Consider the following 27,772-nt stretch of genomic DNA (forward strand, 5'->3'; position numbering starts at 1 on the left):
CCCTAGCCTCAGCAATCAGACAACAAAAAGAAATAAAAGGCATTCAAATTGGCAAAGAGGTCAAACTCTCCCTCTTTGCAGATGACATGATACTGCACATAGAAAACCCAAAGGACTCCACCCCAAGATTGCTAGAACTCATTTTTAAAAAAGATTTTATTTATTTATTCATGATAGTCACACACAGAGAGCGAGAGGCAGAGACACAGGCAGAGGGAGAAGCAGGCTCCATGCAGGGAGCCCAACGTGGGATTCGATTTCGGGTCTCCAGGATCACGCCCTGGGCCAAAGGCACGCACTAAACCGCTGTGCCACCCAGGGATCCCGATTGCTAGAACTCATACAGCAATTTGGCAGTGTGGCAGGATACAAAATCAACACCCAAAAATCAGTGGCATTTCTATACGCTAACAATGAAACTGAAGAAAGAGAAATGAAGGAGTCAATTCCACTTACAATTGCACCCAAAAGCATAAGATACGTAGGAATAAACCTAACCAAAGAGGTAAAGGATCTATACCCCCTAAAAACTACAGAACACTTCCGAAAGAAATTAAGGAAGACACAAAGAGATGGAAAAATATTCCATGCTCATGGATTGGAAGAATTAATATTGGGAAAATGTCAATGCTACCCAGGGCAATTTACATATTTAATGCAATCCCTATCAAAATACCATGGACTTTCTTCAGAGATTTGGAACAAATAATCTTAAGATTTGTGTGGAATCAGAAAAGACCCTGAATAGCCAGGGGAATATTGAAAAAGAAAACCAGAGCCGGGGGCATCACAATGCCGATTTCAAGTTGTACTACAAAGCTGTGATCATCAAGACAGTGTGGTACTGGCACAAAAACAGACACATAGATCAATGAAACAGAATAGAGAACTCAGAAATGGGCCCTCAACTCTATGATCCACTAATATTCGACAAAGCAGGAAAGACTATCTACTGGAAAATGGACAGTCTCTTCAATAAATGGTGCTGGGAAAATTGGGCATCCACATGCAGAAGAATGAAACTAGACCATTCTCTTACACCATACACAAAGATAAACTCAAAATGGATGAAAGATCTAAATGTAAAACAAGAATCCATCAAAATCCTAGAGGAGAACACAGGCAACACCCTTTTTGAACTTGGCCATAGCAACTTCTTGCAAGATACATCTATAAAGGCAAGAGAAACAAAAGCAAAAATGAACTATTGGGACTTAATCAAGATAAAAAGCATCTGCACAGCAAAAGAAACAGTCAACAAAACTGAAATACAACCTACAGAATGGGAGAAGATATTTGCAAATGACATGTCAGATAAAGGGCTAGTATTCAAGATCTATAAAGAACTTATTAAACTCAACAGCAAAGAAACAAACAATCCAAACATGAAATGGGCAAAAGACATGAAGAGAAATTTCACCAAAGAAGACACAGACATGGCCAACAAGCACATGAGAAAATGCTCCGCATCACTTGCCATCAGGGAAATACAAATCAAAACCACAGTGAGATACCACCTCACACCAATGAGAATGGGAAAAATTAACAAGACAGGAAACAACGAATGTTGGAAAGGGGAACCCTCTTGCACTGTTGGTGGGAAGGTGAACTGGTGCAGCCACTCTGGAAAACTGTGTGGAGGGTCCTCAAAGAGTTAAAAATAGAACTGCCCCACGACCCAGCAATTGCACTGCTGGGGATTTACCCCAAAGATACAGATGCAGTGAAACGCTGGGACACCTGCACCCCAATATTTGTAGCAGCAATGTCCACAATAGCCAAACTGTGGAAGGAGCCTCGGTGTCCATTGAAAGATGGATGGATAAAGAAGATGTGGTCTATATATACAATGGAATATTACTCAGCCATTAGAAATGACAAATACTCATCATTTGCTTCAACATGGATGAAACTGGAGGGTATTATGCTGAGTGAAGTAAGTCTATTGGAGAAGGACAAAGATTATATGGTTTCACTCATACAGGGAATATAAAAAATAGTGAAGGGGATTAAAGGGGGAGGAGAGAAAATGAATGGGAAATATCAGTGAGGGTGATAGGACATGAGAGACTCCTAACTCTGGCAAATAAACAAGGGGTAGTGGAAAGGGAGGTAGGCAGGGGGATGGGGTGACTTTGTGATGGGCACTGAGTGGGGCACTTCACAGGATGAGCACTGGGTGTTATGCTATATGTTGGCAAATCTAACTCCAATAAAAAATATACAAAAATTAAAATAAATGCATAAATACATAAATTACATAAATAAAGTTTATACGAAAAGGCAAAGGACCTAGAAGAGTCAAAATGATTTTAAAACAGAAGAAAAAGGTTAGAAGACATACTCTAATTTCAAGACCTCTGTAATGCTGCAGTATTTGAGACAGTGTACTGGTGTCAGAGACACATTGATTAGTTGGCTAGGATATCCTAGGAATGCAAGGTCTATTCAGAAATAGACCCAAAATAAATAAAGAACTCGTGCAACTCAGTAAGATAATAAGCAGCACTTTTTAAAAAATCGGGGAAAGATTTGAGCACTTACCAAAAAAAGGTATCAATTGGCAAATTAGCACACAAAAAGATAGGCAATGCCATTAGTCTTAGGTGAAATACAAGTTAAAAACCACAGTGAGCTATCACCACAAATCTATTAAAATGGTTAAAATTTAGAAAGACTAACAATAGCAAGTGTTGACAATCATATAGAGGAACTGAAACTCAAAATGATGCAACCACTTTGGGAAACAGTTTGGTGGTTTCTTATAAAGTTAAACACAGGTTTATCATACATATAACTCAGCAATCCTCCATCTAAGTATTTATCCAAGAGACGTGAAAACATATGCAGATGTGTATAGTGGTTTTGCTCATGATTTCCCCACATTGGAAATAACCCACATGTCCAACACCTGGTAAAAACATAAACCAATTGCAGTACACACACCTGCACAATGGAATGTTACTGACTCTATGGCAAAACATATGTAATTTCCAAGGCATTATGCCACATGAAAGAAGCCAAAACAAAGGGTAAAATACTATAGGATTCCATTTATGTGGCTTTCTGGAAAAGCAAAACTATAGTGAGAAAGATAAGATCACTGATTGCATTGGTATTGGGGGTAGGGGGAAGCAATCAGTCTTAGTAAGATGTTTCATTTTACTCATGTCTTGATTTTAAAATAATGCAAAATTTTATAGGATATAGTTAAATCAGTACTTAAAGGAAAGTTTACAGCTATAAATGCTAAAATTAGAAGAGAAAGGCATAAAATCAATGATCTTAGCTTCCACTTTAAGAAACTAGGTAAAGAAAGACAAATTAAAAGAAAGAAATTAAATAAAGAGCAGAATGTCAAGAACGCCTGGTGGCTCAGTGGTTGGGCCTTCAGCCCAGGGCGTGATCTGGAGACCTGGGATCAAGTCCCATATTGGGATCCCTGCATGGAGCCTGCTTCTCTCTCTGCCTATGTCTCTGCCTCTCTCTCTCTGTGTCTCCCATGAATAAATAAATAAAATCTTTTTAAAAAGAGCAGATATCAGTGAAATAAACAAATAAAATTCAACATGAATATTTGGTTCTTTGAAAAAATAAGTCAAATTGATAAAAGTTTCACAATATTGAACAAGAGAAAACACAATTTACCCACATGAGGAATGGAAAAGGCAATATTATAAACAAATAAATTTGAAAATTTGGATAAATAGATAAATTCCTTGAAAAATACAAATTACTAAAAGCAACACAAGAAGAAATAGAAAATTTAAACATTCTTATACATATTGATGAAATTGAATTGACATTTGAATATCTTCTCACTAAGAAAACTTTAATCCTATCTAGATGGTTGTACTAATGAATTCTATCAAACATTAAGAAAGAAAAATATCAATATTACACAACTCCGTCAGAAAATTGAAAAGGAAAGATGTTTTAGCAGTTTTTAAAGACCAACATAACCCTAACACCAAGAGAGACATGTACATTACAAGAAATAAAAGCTATTGCCCAATACTCTTCATTAACATAGATGCAATCTATATTAAGCAGGTATTTGAATCCAGAAATATATAAAAAGGATAATATGTCAAGATTAAACGGAGTTTATCCTAGGAATGCAAGGACACTTTAACATTTGAAAATCAATCAAAATAATTTACCCTATTAACTGCATAAAACAGAAAAATTATCTGATCGTTCCAATAGATGGAAAAAAAACATTAGAGGTAATTAAATATACATTCATGATTTAAAAAAACAAAATAAAACTCTTAGTTTACAAGAAATAGGAAGGAACTTCTTCAACCTGATAAAGAACATCAACAAAAAATAGCTATAGTTAACATTATACCTAACAGTGAAAATTTTTCCCAAGAATGGGAATAAACAAGGATGTCTGCTCTCACCATTTCTGTTAAATTGTAGGAGGCATCTTAGGTGATACAATATGACGATGAAAAAATAAAGAGTAAAAACAGATCAGAAAGGAAGAAGTAGGGCCCCTGGGTGGCTCAGTCCGTTAAGCATCTGCCTTTGGCTCAGGTCATGATCCCAGGGTTCTGGATCAAGTCCTGCATCAGTCTCTGTACAGGGAGCCTGCTTCTCCCTCTGCCTGCGTCTCTGCCCCTCTCTCTGCGTCTCTCATGAATAAATGAATAAATCTTAAAAAAAAAAAAAAGAAAGGAAGAAGTAGAAGTATCTTCAATTGACACGATTGTATATGAAGACAATATTCATCTATAAAAAACTACTAAAATTAATAAGTGAACTTAGCAAGGCCACAGTATATGAAGTCAATATGAAAAATTAATATTTCCCTATTATAATGACAAATAAGTACAAAATAAAAAATTTCAAGTAATATTTATAGCAGCATCAAAAGCACTTTGGGATTTATTTAATAGAAGTATATATAAAGCTTCTACATTGAAAATTATAAAACACTGCTGAAGACCGAAAAAAATAGAGAGACATGACATAATCAAGAACTAGAATATTTGATATTATTAAGATGTCAATTCTCCCCTAAATTAGTCTGTAGATTCCATACCATTCTAGGCAAACTCCCAGCAGTTTTTTTTTAAAGATAGAAACTACACCAATTAAAAAATAAATGTATTATTAAAAAATAAATAAATAAATAAATAAATAAATAAATAAATAAATAAAAAGATAGAAATTGACAAGCTGATTATAAAATTTGCGTAGAAATGCAGAGGACTTACACTGCCTGATTTCAAGAGAAATAGCCTGACACTTATCCGGCAGTTGAATTTTCAACCAAGGCACCAATCAATTCAATGGTGAATTGGTGCCTTTTCAAAAATACTGCTGAGATGACTCCTGTCTGAATGCAGACAAAAACAAAAACAAAATACAAAAACAACAACAAAAACTTTGACTCATACCTCACACCATCACAAAGATTAATTCTTACTAGAGCATGGAACTAAATCTAAGGAACTAAAAACTATAAATCTTTAGACAGAAAATATGGGAAAATAACTTCTGTGGACCTGGAGTCATGAAGATGTCTTAGTCAGTACCCAAAGAGCACTAAGCACAACTAAGGAATTGATTTTATTTTATTTTATTTTATTTTATTTTATTTTATTTTATTTTATTTTATTTTATTTTTTTAAGGAATTGATTTTAAATGGACTTCATTAAATTTTAAAATTTCTATTCATCATAAGACCCACTAAAATAATTAGTACACAAGCCAAAGGCTGGTGATAAATATTTGCAATGTATACATATGAAAACATAGAAACAATGCCCACGAGTCTATAGGGAAAGGACTTAAAAAGGTACTTCACAAAGAAAGATACGTAAGTAGCCAATAAGCACACAAAAAAGAATTCTTGGTCACTAGCCATCAGAGAAACTTGAAGTAAAACCTCAATGAAATACTATTGCATCCTCAACAGAATGGCTAAAATTTAAGAAGACGGATAACACCAAATATTGATGAGGATGTGGAGCAATGGGAACTCTCATAGCTGACTCATAGGAGTGTAAAATATACAACCACTTTGTAAATCAGTCTGGCAGTTTCTCAATAAGGGTACACCTGTCTCGGCCAGTTATTCCACTTCTAGGTTTTACCAAAGAAAAATAAAAACATGCGCATAAACAGACTTGTATAGTAATGTTCATAGTAGCTTTATTAATAACATCCCAATACTGGAAACCAAATGCCTAGCAACATGAGAATGGATCAACAGAGGTGCCTGGGTGGCTCAGTTGGTTAAGTGTCCAAATCTTGATTTTTGGCTCAGGTCATGATTTCAGGGTCGTGAGATCAAGCCCCATGTTCGGCTCTGTGCTGGGCATGGAGCCTGCTTAAGATTCTCTCTCCCTCTCCCTCTGCCCCTCTACTCCTCCCCCACCTGGCTCACCTTCCCTCCTTTCTCTAAAAACAAAGAAAAAGAATGGATAAACAAATCATGGTATAACCATAACCAAATACTATTCATCAATTAAAAAAATACTACTGATTAACACAACAACATGACTGAACCTCAAAACACGATGCTGAATGAAAAATCCAGACAAAATAGAGGACATACAATAAAATCTCATTCATATGAAATTCTAGAACCAGCAAAAATAATTTATGGTGAAAGCAATTGGAACAGTGGTTGTCCCTGTGGATGGAGGGATGGGGATTGGCTGAGAAGTCAACGAAGGACCTTCTTGGGGTGATGGAAATATTGGTTATATTGATAGAGGGGTGAATTTTCTGGGTGCACCCAGTGCACTATATACTTAAGATCTGTGCATTGCAACATATGTATATTATAACTCAATTAGAGGGATCCCTGGGTGGCGCAGCGGTTTGGCGCCTGCCTTTGGCCCGGGGCGCGATCCTGGAGACCCGGGATCGAATCCCACATCGGGCTCCCGGTGCATGGAGCCTGCTTCTCCCTCTGCCTGTGTCTCTGCCTCTCTCTCTCTCTGTGTGACTATCATAAATAAATAAAAATTTAAAAAAAATAACTCAATTAGAAAAAAAAAGTTTTGAGTAGTAAATTGAAAAAAATATTAAACCACATTAACAAACAAGTTCAGTAGAGTCAGTTTTTAAGAAAAATCTAAATAAATCTGGAACCTACTGATACTGAAGGCTTTACAATGAAGAAAAAAGAAGAGGAAGCAGGAATAAGCCATCATTTCCTGAAGGTGTCCTAAGACCTCTGCTAACTGCTTTCCATGGAGTCTCTCATCTAATTCCCACAACAACCCACTTTCTAGATATAGAAGGAAAGACAGCTTTATAAACAAATCTTCCCTTACCATCCTTAGCAAACACATCGGGTATACACTCTAGCACTAGGGCACTTTTTTCTCTTTTTCTCAATTTCAGGCAGTAAGTGGTAGATGTTTTTCTTAAATCTACAACTATCACTAAGAAATAGAAGCCACAGGAAAAATAATTACCTATTATCATTTTTGGTTTCAGCAAACTCATAAAATAGTACAGTGATCTATGACCACAAGTCTTAAAACTTCTGAATTCCATGGAACTCCTGTTTTGAGACAATCTGCCTCTCACATCGCAAGTCGAGGGCTAGGCAGCATGATTTACCTAATAAATATTTTACCTCCTGCTCACTGCTAACACGAGTCTAGCACAACTTCCCCACCAGCTCAATTGGGCTCCTGCGTTAACAGCAGGTGGTTTTACAAAGGGGAAACAGGAATTGGAAAGGGTAAGGTGGTCCTTACCACATCCAATACGGCATGGACAAGCACGTCCAGGTGTACCGTGGTGGCCACGGTCCAGTCGTGAACTGGCCTCACTTTCTTGTGATGTTTCTGTAATAGCTGCTTCGTGAGACGATACAGAGCAGAATTCCTGGAATGAGGCGTATCTATGGCTAGGATTTCTGAAAAACAAAACTGTCATTGTGAGAATGAAAATAAGAGGAGCTTAGCATCTTTAGGAGATCTCAGACTGTTCAGGACTTGGTGGCTCTTAGCAGAGCATAGTGTTCAGCTTATCCCCAATCTGCTAAAGTTCACAGCCAGCTGGTGGGCTTTTTGGCAGACACTTATTTAAAGTAAGCTGATGACCTAAGTGCCCAATAGAGACATCGCATTGTAAAGATAAATAAATCAACCCCGTCTCCAAGGATCCAAACTGCACCTACAATTCTGTTTTCACAGCAATCACGTGTCTTGGAGACAGAATCCTTTATTTCTGTATCACCCCCTCCTAAAACACAGGAAAAAAAAAACTACCCTGTACACTTAGCCAAAAATGATCTCCTCCTTGGATTTTTCCATTCATAACTCAACAGTTAAATAGGAAACCCAAGCAGAAATGGGGGCAAACCAGCGAGTCCAGAGATCTGTGAGGATTCCTAAATAATGGAATTAATGAAATTTCAATGCATACTCTTCTCCTCAAAAAAAATTTTTTTTCTTTTCTCACTCAACCATCTTTAAATAAAATGCACTTGTCAGAAAATGAGATCTTCGTTTTGGGAAAACTCTTTCTGGTTTCAGAGAACAACCATTGTTTTTTTGTGTGTGGGTTATTTTTTATTTTTTTATTTTTTTGTTATGACCTGGGAAACCTGATTTGTAGAAGAGCGGTGATTGGTGTTGAGGTAGGGGCGGCCAGGGGAAAAGAAGCAAGAGAAACGAGCACCAACAATTGGAAGTGACAAATTTGTGAGGGCTTCCTCTGAATTGCAAAAAGATATTTTGCTCACAAACCCTGCCAGCTCCTGGGGGATTCAAAGCTTCGCTAAGTCATTGGACTGAAGCAAATTGCACACCTCCTGCCACAGTGCGTGAGGGAAATCTATCTGTAGTGTCCTGTGCGTGAATTCACCTCACCTCTCAGTGGTTTTGATGGTTATTTTGATGAGCTGCTGAAGGTGTGCAGGATCCAGCAGGAAACTGTAAATGAGATATCTTCTCTCTCTGCGACAGGCCTGTTTATACCCATTTCTTTATGAACGATGTCATGTCACCTGCCGCCACAGGCAGCAATTTCTATGATTTATCAATGTCAGTGTGACCAAAATGCTAACAACGACGCTGGAGGTGCAATTGCAGACTCATCGTGGGCAGTGGAATATTCACTTTCATTACCACCAGAACTGTGAAGCTAATGAGCATTTTAACTCCCTAACTATTCACCCAAGAAGATGCCTAAAATGGCATCAGCTATTCAGGCGTGCAGGACTAAGGTAGGTGGCTTGCATCAGGCATCATTTTTAGTTTTTTTTGTGAACCACAATCGTCAAAAAATGTGCTGTGAAGCTCTCTACCTGAGACCATTTCTTACTGGTGTACCCCAGGGGAGAGAAGTCAGGAGGAGCACAAAGCAAAGCTTGTCTGGTGCTTTTCCTGTGAACTTTGCTTTGGGCAACTTTACTTTCACCTCGCTTGGAAGCTCCCAATTCAAGTCCCAGTTGGGGAAACACCGAAATGTGCGCGTTTCGATATAGGAAACTATCTGAGACAGAGTTAAAAAACATAATTCTGAGAAATGAATGTGTTTTCTCTATACCCTCTGCTCATAAAGACTCAAATTCCCTACCGCTATCTTTTCTAGGAAACAATCCATAGGTCCCCTTAGGGTGAACATTATTTTCCAGATCATGTCAAAGTCTTTGGGTAAAAAGAGAAAGTCCTAGAGTCTAGGACTAGGAACGACAGAGAAACAGGCAATGGTAAGAGGAAAAATAAGAAAGGAAATGCAAGTATGCTTAAATAAACTATAAGGGTAGAGAGTTCTTTGTTTCAAATGGGAAGAAATAATAAATTACATTTCTACTATGAATGCAAATTTGCCTGAGGAGAAAGATCAATTACAGGAGAGAGATTAAGGATTTAAGTGACCATTAATTAACAGTAAATTATGCCCCTTGAAAGCTAATGTGACATTCACACAAGCACTAAATGACTCACAGTTCAGTGATGTTTCAACAGACACTGATGGGAGCTATCCACAGACCCAGGAAAGATTCCTCGTTAGCACTGCCTCTATGGATGCGAATAATTGGCTCCAAATAATTCACTGGTAAGATTTCTGGAAAGTAGCATGTGTTAGGGACTGAGCTATGAAGTACTTTTAAGAGAAGAGAGACTAAAAAAAAGATCAGAATACAATAGAATTATTCTTTTGTTTGCCTTGTTTCAACAAATTCTATCCTAAAGTGTTCTGGCACTCTCATGAAAAGAGCTGTTCTCACTTTAGTATGTCATCTTTAGGATTATAAAAGAGTTATACATATACCTGATAAATTACAAGGAAATTGAGATTTAGGTGTGTGATCTATTGAATTTCCAAATCTGACTGAGTACATGCTGTATGCCACACACTGGGCTAAGAGCATTTTACGCGAATTATCTCATTTGGGTTTCACAACAATAGCCTTACGAGAGAGGTACTCTCCAGCCCTATGAAGAGTCACTTTACTACAGGTGAGGGACTATAGGTTTAGTGAGGCTAGTACCACCCAAACTCATACAGCCAGCAAATGAAGAAGCTGAAATTTAAACATAACTGCTCTGGATCCAAAGCCCATGACATTACACCGACCTGGCTCCCTGAGAATATTAGGGACAACAGTGAGTAGCCCTTCAAAAGAAAGATTGGCATGTTGCATGGTGTACATCACTGGGCAAAAACAGCCCATTGTTATTTTTTGTGTGTATGTGTGTTTTCAGGTCAAAAATATCTTCTGTTTGCATTGTACTTTATACTTTCACAATGCTATCTTATTTGATCTTCGTGATATACAAAATAAACATTTAACTTACAGGAAAACTGAATCTCTAGAAGATTAATTGACTTGCTCAGGGTCACATGGCTGGTGAGTGGTGCAGCAGAAACTAAACGGGTGTCCTAATCTGGGCCTCTTGCCCGGGACACTACCTTCAGGCAGTGGCCTTGAATTGGTGATTGGTTTAGTGCTCCTGTATTTACAAATCATCTGGATATTAACCCAGCAAAAATTCCAAAGGGCAGATTTTTCTGCAACACATGTTCCCAGTATGATTTATGGTCAAGTACTGATTACTAGACACCATTAATACACATTTTCTGTCACATTTAGAACAAAAACCAAGCATAATACAAAACATTAGAAAGAGACCTCATTAAGAAGAATTTCTTCCTTTTCCTTACCTTTATTTTTCTATTTTATCTTACTTAGCTTAATGTTCACAATTATTTTCTGCTAAGAAACCCATTTGGCATTTAATGAAATTTCCTGTTTTCATTTTTATAATTAAGATATGCTTTTATCCTTTCTGTTCAATATTCAGGATTTTTCTACTTTAACGATAAGTGGCTATTTTTCTTCTCCACCCAATAAAAAATCAATTCCAGCTGCTGGGTTACCAAATTCCTTACTCATCTCCATAATTGACTCATTCCACTTCCAGTTATATTTTAAAACACAGAAACTCCTAGATATGAGCTCTAGGAGGCCTCTCAAGAAAGTGGGGGTTTTAGGGGAACACCAGAATAAGCATATATTCTCGACCTATATATGTTTTTAAAGAATCAATTGGATCCTAATGCCAATGGCCCAATTCAGTAGAGTTAATGTTGGCACCACAAAAGCTTAGCTCTAGAAATTTGAAGTATTTTAAGGGGAATTGCACACTCAAAACATGCAAGTTTCTAGTACTTGTCTTTAGAGATATACTCATTATCTATATAGACTTTGTACAGCTGGGTGAAACCCCTGATACCAAAACGATATCTAGGTGTCTTAGCCATGCTGTATCCAAGAGACTCTTTCTCTGGGCTACTGAAAGCTTATAACAAAGCCAAGACTATTTTGGATAATAAAAATATATTGTTCACACATAAAAGCAAATATGAAAAAGAATGCCCCAAACTATCAGGGTAAATTGCCGCAAAGAGAGCTTGATTTCTAAAGGAGCAGAGATTTTATCAAACAATTATAATATTTCAGACCGTATTTTCAGCCGTGTGTAAAGAGTCCCACTGTGTGACTCTGTTTATATATATGTAACTGTAATTGTAGGAGCAAAGACATAACAAATCACTGGGCTCCACGTAGCCTCATAGGACTGGCATTTTACAGATGATAAATAAAAAAGAACACTTGTAAGGAGTTATACAGCACAATATAGAAAAATATTGTCTTTCACTTTTAAGAATTAATATTCAGTGCCTAATATAAATCATTAAAAGGACCCACCTGAGGCAGCCACCAGGATGAAGGGCCACAGAGGAGCCATGGCACCTGCCAGTGTTCCCGGGCACAGCCCAAAGAGAAGAAATGCAAACTTGCCTATCGGATGGACTGCCACTCAATTTTCCCTAAAGGGGCTCCTCTTCACTTCATTCTTCTGTTTGCCAGTATATGCTGTCCTTGCTGGTGCTATTTTGTAAATAATAACAGGACCAAAGGCAATGCCAGCACCACACAAACGTTCTGGAATCAATGCCATTGCGATACCCCTTAACTTCTCCATTTGGTTCTGCCCCAGGATCAGATCATGGCCAACATTTCAATTTCCCTGACAGGAGATAGCTAAGTGAATAATGTAATCTAAGAGGAGCCCCTAAGGAGAGGAAATTCCACACTAATATGATTTCCTTTACAGCCTTTACCTAAGGCAGTGCTCTTGCTGACATTCAGGACACTAATTTCATTAATAATTGAGATCTAAATAGCTGTTCTAAATCAGACTTATGCAGCTACATCTTCAGCATTTGACCGTGGTTATTGGACTCTGGAATTACACAAAGCTAATGGAAACCTGGTATTGTCTAATGAACAACTGCTAACAATACAGTGGGAAAAGTGCTTTTTGTTTTTCCTAAGCCCCTTTAATTAAAAGAAACATTGATTTTTGATAAATGAGAGTGCTTTCTTAAATTGTCAATGTGTATAATTCAGAAAGTAACTACGTATGAGAGGATGCTCCCAGGCTTACTGAAGATGAGAGGCACTGAAGTTTAACATCATTCGATAAATTTTTTTTTCACTTTTTGATTGAGTACCCATCCACTCTTCATTATTAAGGAATAAGAGGCATGATTCTATATAAGTCTATGCACCATGGGTAGACTTCCAGCTGCTCTAGAAACAAAAACTAAATTTCATACCATTTCCAGCATCTGTCTCTTTACTACAAGTGGGATTGAGATGAGTTTCACAGAGCAATGTGAGTGAAAAAGTGCATACCTAACCCCTGTTCTCTTGCCTATTCAGTCCTCTTGTTTAGAATCTATGATGCTCTCATCTTAATTTTCATCTACCAGTAAAATGTAGCCTGATCAGTTTCCTACTGTTGGTGACAGGAGTTACAAATATGGAAAGGGAGAAAACTAGGACAAACCCTGTGGTGCTGAGTTGGTTTTGGAAGTACTGGTGTGAACTCATGATTCTCAATACATGTAGCTAAATATAGAAATAAACACAGGGATCCCTGGGTGGCGCAGCGGTTTGGCGCCTGCCTTTGGCCCAGGGCGCGACCCTGGAGACCCGGGATCAAATCCCACATCAGGCTCCCAGCATGGAGCCTGCTTCTCCCTCTGCCTGTGTCTCTGCCTCTCTCTGCGTGACTATCGTAAAAACAAAAAAACAAACAAACAAAAAAAAAGAAATAAACACAGAGTGTAAATGTGTGTGTACACATTTCTTTACATGTATATATCTCTAGCTATGTCCACCAGTGGGTCTGGGGGCAGAGACACCCCAGTATCAATGAGTATATCCAACACCCAGCACTTAGTTTCTAAATAACATACAGACCTAAAAGTAAGAAATGGAGAAATAAATGATTTCAGGGATGGACAGGGGAAGTTCAAGAAGAGCCTAGAACATCTCCTTGCATTGCAAAGTAAAGAGGTGCTAGAAAGTATAATAGGGACATGATCAAAGGGCATGATCATCTTGAAGGGTCTTCCACTAGCCAAATCTGGGACAATTCAAACATCAGAATCAATATGATGGTGAAGAATTATAACTCACTAAATAAAGTACTAATCCACAAGCCCATGCTGATAAATGAATGGAAAGAAGAAATGGCTTTTTCTTATGTTAGAATGCCAACCAACAAATGTAGAAGGTATGCTAATATCCTTGCAGTAACAATTCACTCAAGAAACATCGATGTCTGATAAAAACTAGTTGGTGAAAGTTTGATGAGAAACAGGAGACTTACACAAGATACTTATTAATCACAATGATTTTTTAAAAACTTTCCATGGAGAAATCTGGCAGACAACACCTTAATCAAACAATGAAAATTAACATTACCAATCATGGGAGTTGTATGCAACGAGATAGGAGGAATTGAGAAGACAGCTGCACTTCTGTTATCATCCTGCCAAAAATTCAAAATTTGAATCCAACCAGGAGGAAATACTAGACAACCCCATATTGTGGGACACTACAAAACAGGCATATAGTCTTCAAAAATGTTGAGGTTATGAAAGTTAAGGAAAGACCGAGAGACTATATCACACAAAAGCAGATTAAAGACACATGATAACTCCGTGCAACGTGTGATTTCGGCTTGGATCCTGTTGTTACAAAAGAACATCTTGGGGAGAATTCGTAAAACTCTAACTGGGGCCTGTAGATTAGATGGTAATGAGGTGGTAATGCTAATTCCCTGACTTTGATGGAATTGAGATCATGTAATGTTCTTGTTTGTAAGAATCACACACTAAGTACTCACAGGTGACAGAGCATCCTGTTGGCAGTCTATTCTCAAATGGTAGGGGGCGGTTCATTCTGCTAGTCTTCCAGTCTTGCTGTGCGTTTAAAAATATTTCAGAAAAAAAATGAAAAGAAATCTAACCTGGCAGAGGAAATTTGATACAAAGTTATGGAAAGTTTATTTGAGAAATATCCTTTAAAGAGGATGGTCAGATAAATGGGGGTTTATCAAGAGAGAACGTCACCAAGGATTGATCTGGCCATCACCAGCACTGTCCAGGCAGCATATCTACGTACACAGCCCTTTTTATGGGAAGGCAACACAGAAGCTTGCCTTCATGCAAAGGTTTAATCGAGATGATGATCAACATTATATTCTTGCCACGCATTTTAGTAAGCCACTGCTCTAAGTCAAACCTTCTGGGACATGCTTCCCCTCCCTTTTCTTCTCACTTCCTCATATACCCATCTGTTACTGGAAGGCCATTACTAATGATGTGTAATACAGGTACATTACGACCTTCATTAGCTAATTTAACAACAGTCTGGTGATCCTGCCCATTACAGCTCTTTATTGGCTGATGAATTCTGCCAAGATGGGAAAGGTTATGTGTGAGTGACTTGTCTTCAAAATAGTTTATATACACACGCTTCCCGATCTTTCTTGATCGCCCTGCTCTGCACCACCAGATGGCTCAGATATTTCTTTTTTCTTTTTTCTTTTTGGCTCAGATATTTCTTTTTCCAACCTTACCGTCCTGTCCTGTCTAGATGTAGTTTGTTTACTCAGTGCCTTTAGATTTGATATCTCTTCCCCCATTAAACCTTTAATTTTTCATGAAAACTGTCTCTTCTCCTTAATGTAGTACTTTTTACTCACATTGTTTCTTTTTTTTAAAAAAGATTTTATTTATTTATGCATGAGAGAGAGAGAGAGAGAGAGAGGCAGAGACATAGGCAGAGGGAGAAGCAGGCTCCCTATGGGGACCCTGATTTGGGATTCAATCCCAGGACCCCAGGATCACGACCTGAGCCAAAGGTAGATGTTCAACCACTGAGGCACCCAGGTGCCCCGCTCCCATTCACATTGTTTCTTATAATCCATTACTCAAAGATCTCACCACCACCACCACCCTGCCCTTAGCTTCTTAGGAAGGATGAATGTGAGGTGAACCCCATTCAAGCTGTTTAAGGAGATCAGTGTATTCAAATAAAAAATTGGAATTGTCAGGAACTGGATGTCAGCATCCAGGCTTCTTAAATATCAGCTGGGAAAAGAAAGACTTATTAATCTGAGGTTTGAATGTGTTATTTCCCGAACATGGTCTAGACCAGACCTACCATTAAGAGAGTGCCTAGAGATGTATTTCTTTCAGAAGCCCCTTGCCACATTCCCATGAGCCCTTGCACTTTGTTTCTCCATTATTCCCAAGTAAGATATGACACTTTTAGCTGGACCAGTGTCTTTTGGAAGAAGGAGGGGGAAAGGGTTTATTATGCAAACATAATAAGGAAGTGTTTATTATGCAAACAGCAACTGAGTTATGTGTCCTTTAAGACTACTAAATAGTTTTTAATTACTGCTATATCAGTAAATCCCATAAATATGCAAATGCAATTAGTTCACAAAATAGACCTTAAATATCTTTATTCCTCTCCAACAAAGTTCTTTGAAGTTAATCGCTAACTCTCTTTGTTCACTCCCTTGGCAGTGGTGCTAAAATTGACAGGAATTTTGACAGATGTACATATTTGGGGGAAACCAAATTTTCTGAGCACATCTGGTCAGGCTGGAGGAGAAAAGTAGAAATGGACATACTAGCCAAAATCAAATATTTAATGAATACAGTCCCACATGAAATTTCTTTTCTCCATAGCATTATCCTCTGAAATAAATATTAAGGTAACCACTGGGGCACTACTTCAAGTCCAAAGCTATACTCTACATTTTCTTCTGGTGCAAAATTTCATTTTTTTATAATGATACACAATTTTTCCTGGTCCTTAAAAATGAATGAATGAATGAATGAATGAATGAATGAAAAAAAACCAGAGGAACAGTATCTCTCATGACTCTGACCCTTCACGGTTTTCCAAAGAACATGGGTGAAAGTTTCCAGGCTTTGGAGTCTGATACATCGCATTTTCCCTCCCAGCTCCACCATTTGCTAGATGCTCATGGCCTTGGTCAAGTTGCTTACTGTTTCTAAGCTTTAGTTTTCACATCTATATAAAGGGTAGAACAGGCTCTATTTAGCTTTCTATGGCAACATAACAAATTACCACACACTTGGCAGCTTAAACCAAAACTCATTTATGAGCTCATGGTTCTGTAGTTCAGAAACCCAGGCATAGCTTGAATGGATTCTCTGCTCAGGGTCTTAGAAGGTGGAATCATGGTGGTATACTGGAGCTGGCTCCTACTGCATCAAAAGAGCCAACTCTGTGTTTAGTGACATCAGGTTAGTAGCTTGAAATCAGCCATGATGGGAATGTCTGCCATGCTTGGAAATCAGCAAACACTACCGATCAGGGCTCCCCCCACCAGCTGGCCACTGGACATCTGCTAGTGCACCATGGCCCACTCCCTGAACCTCCAGGCCTCATAGAGACCTCCTATATTATAGCATTTATTTGAGTATATTTGACTATTTGTTTTTTTTTTAATTAAGACTATTTGTTTACTTTCCTATTTCTTCAGAATCCTGTGACTTCCCTGAAGATAGAGTACTGTGCCTTATTCATCTTTGTTATCTCCAGCACGGAGCTTGGAACCTAGTTTGTACTCACTAAACATGTGAGAAGGGGCAGCCCGAGTGGCTCAGTGGTTTAGCACCACCTTCAGCCCAGGGCCTGATCCTGGAAACCCGGGATCGAGCCCCACGTCAGGCTCCCTGCATGGAGCCTGCTTCTCCCTCTGCCTGTGTCTCTGCCTCTCTCTCTCTCTCTCTCTCTCTCTGTGTTTCTCATGAATAAATAAATAAAATATTTTTTAAAAAAATAAATAAACATGTGAGAAGGATGGAAGAAAGAGAAAGAGGGAAGAATTAACAAGTGGGCAGAAAAGAAGTTTGGTTTATGCAAGAAAGAGGACACCAAAAAGGACAAGCTTTTCACAACCACATCCAGATGCCACTTTCACACCATCTCACAAAGGACGGGTGGGATCTTCGGGGCAAGATTGCTTTTATTTGGTTTGCTCCAGAACCAGCTAACAAGCAGTGCAAAGGATAAATGTGGGACACAGACACAGATAGTTCATGCTTCTTTGGTGGTCTCAGACGATAAAGTTCAGGGTTCTTGTAATTACCTGGGGTAAGATGTCCCCACCAAAAAAACTGGAGGAACATGGAATCATGGGTTTGTTGCTCCTCTTCATACTTCTGGCCTACATCAGTTCCAGGACAATGTGTCACATGTAAGGCAAGTAGCCTTCCTCAGCGATCCATGCTGTCCAAGCCTTCTGTACAGATTATGGGCCTTGAAATCTTGCTATGCCAGCTCTGGGAATCTTTCCTGATGTGGCTCATGGCGGACCCAGGGCTTCTCCATTTAGGCCCATTTAGAACTTTCCTGTGGAGAGGCCATGGTCAACCACAGCAGCCAGTATGATTTTCTCACTCAGGCCTAAATTTTTGGATATTTCTAATTGTGCTGTGGACTTAAGATGGGGCAAGGGCTTCGATCCAGTAGAGCTTGTTCTATTTACTTACCCATTCACTTGCTCACTATGTGGGGAACTGTGGTTGACACTGGGGAATACAAAGTTAAGAAAGTTCAAGGAACTTGGAACAGAGGTGATAGATAAGAAACACTTAGAATGCAATGAGATGAACACTAGCAAGCCACTGAGTGAACTGGCGACAATGGAAGCAAAAACGTGAGCCAGACTTGGGGTGGGGTAAAGACAGGTTTTTCATAAATACCACTTGTGTTGGGGAAAGGCAGTCAAGTTGGTTAAGGGCATGGAGAGCGGAGCTTCTAAGCAGAAGGACTAGGGTATGAAAAGGCAGGATGGTATCTTTCCAGGGGCTGCAAACCTCACTCTATAAAACTGGGGGGCAGAAGGAACACAGGTTTCTACACGAATCTGTTGTCTTCTGAATTGCAATTCCAATTGCCCAAATAAGTGCCTGTTGCTTTAAAAATAAATAAATAAAAATAATATTAGGGAGAAGATAATTCTAGACTCACGAGATGCATGGATTAACAAACTCATGTTGCAGAGTGGTGAGGGGGGGGGATAAACAGGAAAGAGAAATACTGTATAAGTCCGCATAAGTGCCATTATTATAAAGCTGTCTCCAAATGGCCTGTAGCAATTATTCTAAAATGCACAACAGCTGTATTTGTCCCCTTTCTGCCATTGCTGAAATTTACACTGTCATTGGTCCAGGAGGAAGGCTTGGCACTAATAATAGGCTGGCTGACGATGGCTGGAGTGTGACAGACCTTTAGTTAGAACCCTTAAAGACGGAGAGGAGCAGGGAAATGAAAAGCACAGTGGAAACCAAAGCAGATGTAGTCAGAGCACCGCCTCGTGGCAGCCACCGCACCTGCAGCCTCAGAGAACTAGGACCTATCGGGTGTTTTATTGCACCGCGAGCTTTTCCAGGATTCCTCCAAAGTCTTGTCACACCTCTACTCACTAGTCTTCTTTCTTTGCTCTAAAGGTTCCTCTTCAGGTTCCCCAACACCAACCCACCTGATCTACTGTCAGCAAATGCCTAACTTTCTAACTACTCTTGCTTCTCCAAACTCTTGGTCCCTAGGAGTACCCAAATTTTCCAGTGACTCAGTAGTTACTGTAGGTAACTTCCCTACTTTCCCTACTTTCTTCCTAAGAGTGCAAATAAATAAAGCCTTGGTTCTCCACTCCTGGGAAGTTATAAACAGTATTACTCAAAACCATATAGGATTTTGATGTGCGAAAGTTTTGCCTTTTCTAGAATGTCATTTGGTGAGAACCATACAGTATGTAGCCTTCTCAGAATCAGACCTATAAATACAGAGAACAAATGGATGGTTGCCAGAGGAGTGGGGGGTGGAGGGCTGGGCAAAACAAGTGACAGGGAGTGGGAGATACAGGCTTCTAGTTACGGAATGAACAGGTCACAGTATAAGGAATATAGTTAATGATGTAATAGTGACATATCAGGACACATGATAGCCTCACTTGTGGTGAATGTAGCATAATGTGTAAACTTCTTGCATCACTATGTTGTACATGTGAACCTAATGTACCATTGTGTGTCAACTGCACTCAAATTTAAAAAATAAAATAAAACCATACTTAGTTTCCTCTAAGCACTGGGTTAGTGGCATTGCACAAATTTTGATGTCTTGTATATTCATTACTTTTCTAATTTCTCTTGTGATTTTTCTTGCCTTATAGGTTATTTAGAAGTTGTTTATTTTAAACATTTGGGATGTTTTTCAAGATATTGTATAGATCTTCCTTGACTTATGATGGGGTTATATTTCCATAAACCATATAGTTGGAAATACCATTAACTGGAAAATGCACTTAATACACCCAACCTCTCAAACATCATAGCTTAGTCTAGCTGACCTGAGGCAGGCTTAGAACACGTACATTAGCCTGCAGTAGGAGAAAATCATCTAACACAAAACCTAGTTTATAATAAAGTGTTTAGTACTTCACGTAATTTCACTATCCTGAAAGTGAAAACCAGAATGATTTTTGTATGGGTACAACCCATTATAAAATGATTATAAGTGGATCAGTTGTTGACTCTTGTGATCTGACTGGAGACATTGCTGAAATTTACAGCTCACTGGGGCTGCCCAGCATCATGAGAGAGAATCAGACTGCAAAGCAGTAGCCCAGGAAAAGACAAAATTTCAAAGTATAGTTTCTAATGAATGTGTATCACTTTCACACCATCAGAGGGCTGAAAAAATCGTAAGTGGAATCATCACAAGTTGGGGACTATATATATTGTTCTTGATTTTTTATTTTTTAAAAATTTTTATTTATTTATGATAGAGAGAGAGAGAGAGAGAGGCAGAGACATAGGCAGAGGGAGAAGCAGGCTCCATGCACCGGGAGCCTGACGTGGGATTCAATCCCGGGTCTCCAGGATTGCGCCCTGGGCCAAAGGCAGGTGTTAAACTGCTGCACCACCCAGGGATCCCCTGTTCTTGATTTTTTAATTTTGTTGTGGTTGAAGAACATATTCTATGATTTCAATAATTTTATTTTGATTGAGAGGTGTCTTATGGGTTGGGATATGATTTGTTGTAAAAGCACCATGTATACTTGAAGGGAATGTGTATTTCACTATTGTTGGATGCAACATTCTGCAAATATCACTTAGATCAAGGTGATGTATAGCATTGCTGAGATTATATTTTCTTTCTTTCTCTGGCTCCCCACTTCCTGTGGGGTGCTACAGTCTTCTATTGTGGAATTGTCTGTTTCTTCTTTTATTCTTCCAATTTTTGCTTCATGTGTTTTTGAAGCTGTGTTATTAGGCACATACACATTTATGGTTATTATATCTTCCTGACGAATCAATGCTTTTGTCATTACAAAATGAACCTCCTTGTTTCTGATAATACTCTTTGCATTGGTCTATTTTGTCTGATACTAATAACCACTCTAGCTTTTTTATACTAACTGTTTACACAGTGTCTTAGTTCGTTTGGACTGCTGTAACAGGATACAGACTGGGTGGCTTATAAAGAACAGAAACTTATTTCTCACAGCTCTGGAGGCTGGAAGTCTGAAGATCAGGATGTGAGCAGGATCAAGTTCTGGTGAGGATCTCCTCTGGGTTGCAGAATGCTGACTTCTTGTGTCCTCAGATAATGGAAAGAGGACTAAGGAGCTCTCTGGGGTGTCTTAGAAGGGCACTAATCCCATCACAAGGGCTCCATCCTCAGGACCTAATCACCCCCAGGACTCATCTCCTACTAAAATCACATTGGGGGGCAGCCCCGGTGGCGCAGTGGTTTAGTGCTGCCTGCAGCCCAGGGCGTGATCCTGGGGACCCTGGATCGAGTCCCACGTTAGGCTCTCTGCATGGAGCCTGCTTCTCCCTCTGCCTGTGTCTCTGCCTCTCTCTCTCTCTCTCTCTCTCTCTCTGTCTCTGTCTCAATGAATAAATAAATAAAATCTTTAAAAAAATAAAATAAAATCACATTGGGGGGTAAAATTTCAATATATGGGGATGCCTGGATGGTTCAGTGGTTGAGGGTCTGCCTCCAGCTCAGGTTGTGGCTCCAGGGTCCTGGGATTGAGTTCTGCATCAGGCTCCCCACAGGGAACCTGCTTCTCCCTCTGCCTATGTCTCTGCCTCTCTCTCTGCGTCTCTCATAAATAAATAAATAAAATATTTACATAATATTAAAAATAAAATAAATAAAATTTCAATATATGGATTTGGGGGAACAGAAACTTTCAGTCCATGGCACATGGTATGTCCTCTATTTCAGCCTACATGTGCCTTTATATTTTGAGTGCGTTTCTTGCATATAGCATACCTGGGTTTTCCTTTTAGTTTTGTGTTGTCAATTTTTGCCTTTAAATTGCAATATTTGATCCACTAATATTTATTTATTTATTTTTTCTTTTTTTTTTTTCGCCGCCCGCCGCCCACCACCCGCCGCCGCCCGCCCGCGATCCACTAATATTTAAAGTAGCTATTGATATAGCTGGATTTAAACATCCCATTTTATAGTTTGTTCTCTATATTCTTCTGTTTTTTTATTCCTCCTTTTCTGTCTCCTTTTGGATTTTTTGATTTTTAATATCCATGAAAGATTACCTATTAGCTTTTTAGCTATGCTTTTTGCACAGTTTGCTTAGTGGGTACACTAGGAATTAAAATAAACATTCTTAACTTCTCATAGTCTACTTTTAGAGTGACTACTGTATGTTCCCATAAAATGTAGTAATCCTGCAATTATTTGGTTCCATTTACTAGCCCTGCCATCATTTATGCTCTAGTTGTCATCTGCATTACACCTAAATACACACCACAAGATAACGTTATCGTTTTTCTATTACACAATGTGTACCTTACTACAAAGCCAATTCAATGACTTTCTAATTTCAGAGACTGAGTGTTTAAGTTTGAAATTTTTTTCATTTTGTTCTTGTTGATATTTTATAATTATCCAGTGAGGTTTTTCTCTTTTTTCATTTGTTATGAGTATGTTTTCCTTTACTCCACAGAGGGTAGTTATCATAGATCCTTTAATGTTCTTGTCTGATTAATCCTAACATCCTGGTCTGGCTTCTCTGTCTTTTCTCCTGATAATGGGTCATATTTTCCTGGTTCTTTATACATCATGTAATTTTGGATTATAACCTGCATATTATGTTTTACTGAGACTCTGAATTCTGTTATGTCTAAAGGGTATAGGAGGTGTATGTATGTGCGTGTGTGTGTGTAAAATCTTCCTACGATGAATGTCGATGCTTTTGTGGTTTAGAAGTGAATTTGGTGAGACTCAAGCTGCAAGCTGTCTCATGTAGGCAACAGCTCAGAGCTCATCTGATTTCTTTTGTCCTTTTTGCAGTGCTCTGTGTCTATGGAAGAATGTCAGCCAGAGACTTGGAGAGGGTCTGCAGAAAAACCTAGGGATCCTTTTCTCTACCTCTCTCCTTTTCACAATCCCCCTTCTCACTTTGGGGTGACTGTATTTGTCTTAACTTCTAGTTTTTGGTTCTTCAGGCTGTGAGCCTGGTTGGTCTTCTAGGACACTTCAACTACCTCATGTCATGCTGTGACTATGGCATGTTCATGTTCCCTGAACGATGCTGCAAAACCAGGGCACACAACCCTTGTCAGACCTTTTGTGTTCTGACTCTGTTTTGTTTTTCTTTTTTAAGATTTATTTACTTACTTTAGAGAGTGAGCGAGCATGTGCAAGCAGGGGGAGGAGCAGAGGAAGAGGGAGAGAGAAAATCTTCAGCAGACTCCCACCGATGTGGAGTCCAATGCGGAGCTTGATCTCAAGACACTGAGATCATGGCCTGAGCCAAAATCAAGAGTTGGACACTCAACAGACTGAGCCACCCAGGCGCCCTCAGTGGGTTTTTTCTTTTTTTGAGGTAGACTCCACCCTCAGCATGGAGCCCAACGTGGGCCTGAGCCCTCAACCCCAAAATCAAGACCTGACCTGAACTGATATCAGGAGTCAGACACTTAATCACCTGAGCCACCCAGGTGGCCCCAGATTTTTAGTTTTTATGATAACCAACTCAGAGATTCCCAATTAATGTATGTATGTGGGTGGGAAAGCCAAAAGATGTATCATAGCTTTCCAAGTATGGTTAAATACTGAGAATGAATTCCTAGCCAAGAAAAGAAACAAAAATGTCACTTCTGTTAAACTTTTGTTTCAAGAAGCCTCCCCCCAGGAATCTCAAGAATCTATTCTGAACCTAAATGTAGGTTTACTTGGTAATGTCACAGAGTGATAGAAAAGGAGCTCTTTATCCTACCCAGTTTTTTAGTTTTTGTAGAAATCAAAACTTATTTGTCACTTCTAATGTTGAAAATATTTTCATCAGGTTCTCCCAACTAGCTTATAACCAGATCGTGTACTATTCACCATAATCAAATCAGTGTTGTCATTGTCCGATTTTCTTTGTCTTTGTCTTGCCAATTAAATGATGAGATTTAGCATACAACTATAATTGTTGGGATCACTGCTTATCTTTTTTTTTTTTTTTTGCTTATCTTTTCATAAAGTGGGAATAAAAGCTGAGAATCCTCTGCCTCAAATAACATGACTAATACTTTTAAGCTAAGTACTTTTCTAAATCTTGTGTACTCCCTGGTAGGTAGAGCACTTTGATTTGCACAGACCAACTCTGTGAACTGCCTGCTCAGAGAATACAATACTTGCCTGCACTCTGTAAAGCAATGGACATTCCCTCCATAGGGTTGCAGCTCCTCACAAAAATGGCTGAAGAGTCCAGAAGGTCTATTCAGCACACCGTTCCTTTAGTTTCAAGTTTCTTCTTACTCTGGAGAAGTAGAGGAGACAATAAATACTGCAACAAAGAACTGCTTCAGAATGTTAAAGTTCTTACTGTCAACATCCCCACATCTAAAATTCTAAACTCTCTTCTCCCATGGGGACAAGAAAACCCTATTCGACTTCTGCCCCTTTGACAGAGACCATCAAAGATTTTCCTTCCTTTTAACTCTACATTGTCTCCAACTCTCCAGGGATGGCTCTCAGGCCCCTCTAAGTCTTAAATGCCATAGAAGTTGGCTTACAAAACTGAAAAAGCTAGAGTCCCTTAAGGCCATGGAACTGCAGGCAGTGATCCCACCCACTTTCAATGCAGTACTCTCTACTCCCTTTGGCTATGCTCTTTATAAACAGATTAGCCAATTCTTGTTATTGAGGAATACTTATCAGACTTGACTAGATTTGCATTTTAGCTATACCTCAAGACTTTGGGATGTACTATGGTGAGATTCTCCAGGCATTCCTTATGTTCAAGATAAACTGTTCCATAAGTAGGATGACCATACAATTTATTATCCAAACCTAGAGATTTGAGAAAGGAGAAGTTACTAATAATCATGCTGAGAAAACAGGGGTAAACCATAATTGCCCCAAGCAAACTGGGGCCAGTGTTACTCTACGAATAACTCCTTTTTGATGGAGTGCCAAGACTCCTATTGTCTTACTCAACTTTCTCTGTCTTTGTCAACTCCATTCAAGTGGCACTTCCTCAGAAAAACCTTTAGAGGCTGTTTCTTCTACTTATCTTATTTTTGACCTCAGCCTATAGAAAGAAAGCTAGAGTACTTAGCTTAGAATCATAATTCTGTCTTTATTAGTAGAAAAATCTTGGGCAAAGTATTTAACCTTTCTGAAGTGGTTTCCTCATTTGTAAACAAGATATTAATAATAATAGCACTTACTTCATAGGGTATTATGAGGATGAGTTCATGAATGCAAAGCACTCAGAACACCACCTAGTCTATAAATGCTCTGGATAGTTATTACTTCCTCTTAAAATGTTCTCTTTTCTTCCAGAGTTAAGTATCAGATCAGTAAAAACATTTGCATTTCTGAAGGCAAGTTTGTATTAGTTACTTTTGCCTCATCTATTTTTTTCAAATTCCGATATTTTGAGGAGAAAGATTTTTCGCTTCAGTGGCGTTCTGGGTGAAAAATTAAGTCATCTTGAGTTCCAATTTATGCTCTAGTGCTTGCTGCATTATACAAGTTTCTATTTGCTTTTCCCGGGTAGCTTTCTGGCTTTTATCTTAAAGCTTATTTCTGGTTTCTGTAGGAAGCCATGACTTTGACACAGAAGTCTTTCCCCAAATCTAGAAGCTAAAAGGGAAAATGTTTTATAAAATGACTTTCTAACTCATTGGACATCACCTAAAATCTAGATTTTTGGCACACTTTGCATAAAATGGAATGGTAATATTTTTCATTTGTTTTATCTTGAAGATAGTCAATTTATAATTTCTACTTATTAAGACAAAATGTTAAATCTCTGCCTAATGCATCAGTCAGCATAAAAAAGTAATCTTTGTAAAACTACAGAGACTTGTGTTTTTCAGTATTTCCTGTGGGCAGAGAAATGTTATTAGAATGAAGATGATATATGCTTTTGATCTTTAGAATGGTCTTTTTTTTAACAAAGATTTTTAATTTATTTATTAGAGAGAGAGAGAGAGAGAGAGAGAGAGAGAGAATCAGGCAGAGGGAGAAGCAGGCTCCATGCAGGGAGCCTGACATGGGACTTGATCCAGGGTCTCCAGGATCACACCCTGGGCGGAAGGCGGTGCTAAACCGCTAAGCCACCAGGGTTGCCCTAGAATGGTCTTTCAATGTTTAGTTAATAAAATGTATGTAAAATGACATGACAAACCCTCATATATCTACCACTTGATTTATGAAAATAGGGCATTGCTAATATCCATAAGTTCCCCTACACGCCCCTTCTTCATACCATCCCTTCATTTCCCTTTCCTCAGTGCTTCTATCCCAAATTTTGTGTTTATAACATTCAGGCTTTTATTAGTAGTTTAACCATGTGTTATGTCCCTCGACAATATATTGACAGTTTTAATAACATGTACAAATGAAATATTGTATGCCATTCTTCTGTGATTTGCTTTTTATTCTACAACACTATGTTCCTGAGATTCATCCATGATATTGCATAGCTGTAATTCATTTTAACTGTTGTATAAAGTTCCATTTAACGGCTACAAAAAAAAAATTGATTTATCAGTATTTCAATATATAATGATTCCTATTTCATCTGCTATTAGAAGCGTTATGACATTTCTGTACGTATATCCTGGTAACGATGTTCAAGAATTTTTTTTTAAGGTTTTATTTATGAGAGACACAAAGAGAAGGCAGAGACATAGGCTGAGGGAGAAGCAGGCTCCCTGCAGGGAGCCTGATGTGGGACTTGACCCCAAGGCCCCGAGATCATGACCTAAGCCAAAGGCAGAGGCTCAACCACTGAGCCACCCGAGCACCCCTATTCAAGAATTTTTCTAGGATATTACTTAGGATGTGCTGGCTGTGTGGCATGCACAACTTCAGATTTTAGTAGTTGATGTCTAACTTGTTTTCCAAAGTGGTTGTGCTAGTTTACACTACCAAAGAGTATTCTCTCGTGGCTCCGTATTGTCAACACTTGTGATTGTGGTATTTTAAGATTTTTGTCAATTGTATGCATGGCGTGGTATCTTTGTGGTTTTAATTCCTGTGTTCCTGATTATCAGTGAGTTTAGCATCTTTTCATACACTTGGCTTTCCTTTTCTGTGAAGTACCTATGTAAGCCTTTGGCTCTTTCTTCAATTGCATCGCCTGTCTCTTTTGTAAGGGTTTTTCACCTAGTTTAGTTCAGTGGTTCTCAACTGGAGGAGAATTTGCTATTTAAGAAACATTTAGCAATGTCTATAGATGTTTTGATGGTCACAAGCGGGTAGTGCAGAGCCACTGGCATCTAGTAGGGAGAGGCCAGAGATAATTCTAAAACATCCTACAAGGCACAGGACAGCCCCCAAAACAAAGAAGTCTCTGCCCCAATATGGTACCAGTACCAAGGTTTAAAAATTTT

At 38.7% G+C, this 27,772-nt stretch overlaps 1 protein-coding gene across 6 annotated transcripts in view; it reads right to left on the reverse strand.

The window, feature by feature from the left end:
• Window positions 1-27,772, reverse strand: part of HTR3B (5-hydroxytryptamine receptor 3B) — a 54,427-nt gene that overhangs the window by 24,058 nt on the left and 2,597 nt on the right. For 3 of the 6 annotated variants that reach the window (XM_041773094.1, XM_041773095.1, XM_041773093.1), the window contains 3 exons: window positions 25,115-25,217; window positions 24,564-24,684; window positions 7,735-7,895 (listed from right to left, as the gene is read on the reverse strand). In XM_041773094.1, coding sequence (XP_041629028.1) covers window positions 7,735-7,895; window positions 24,564-24,597 — 195 coding nt within the window. In that variant the 5' untranslated portion in view covers window positions 24,598-24,684; window positions 25,115-25,217. Of the gene's footprint in view, window positions 1-7,734; window positions 7,909-12,203; window positions 12,428-17,988; window positions 18,249-24,563; window positions 24,685-25,114; window positions 25,218-27,772 lie in introns of those variants that run through there. The other 3 variants (XM_041773092.1, XM_041773090.1, XM_041773091.1) reach the window with 3 other exon arrangements.

This window comes from Vulpes lagopus, chromosome 10 (assembly GCF_018345385.1).
Source record: "Vulpes lagopus strain Blue_001 chromosome 10, ASM1834538v1, whole genome shotgun sequence".
Taxonomy (NCBI): domain Eukaryota; kingdom Metazoa; phylum Chordata; class Mammalia; order Carnivora; family Canidae; genus Vulpes; species Vulpes lagopus.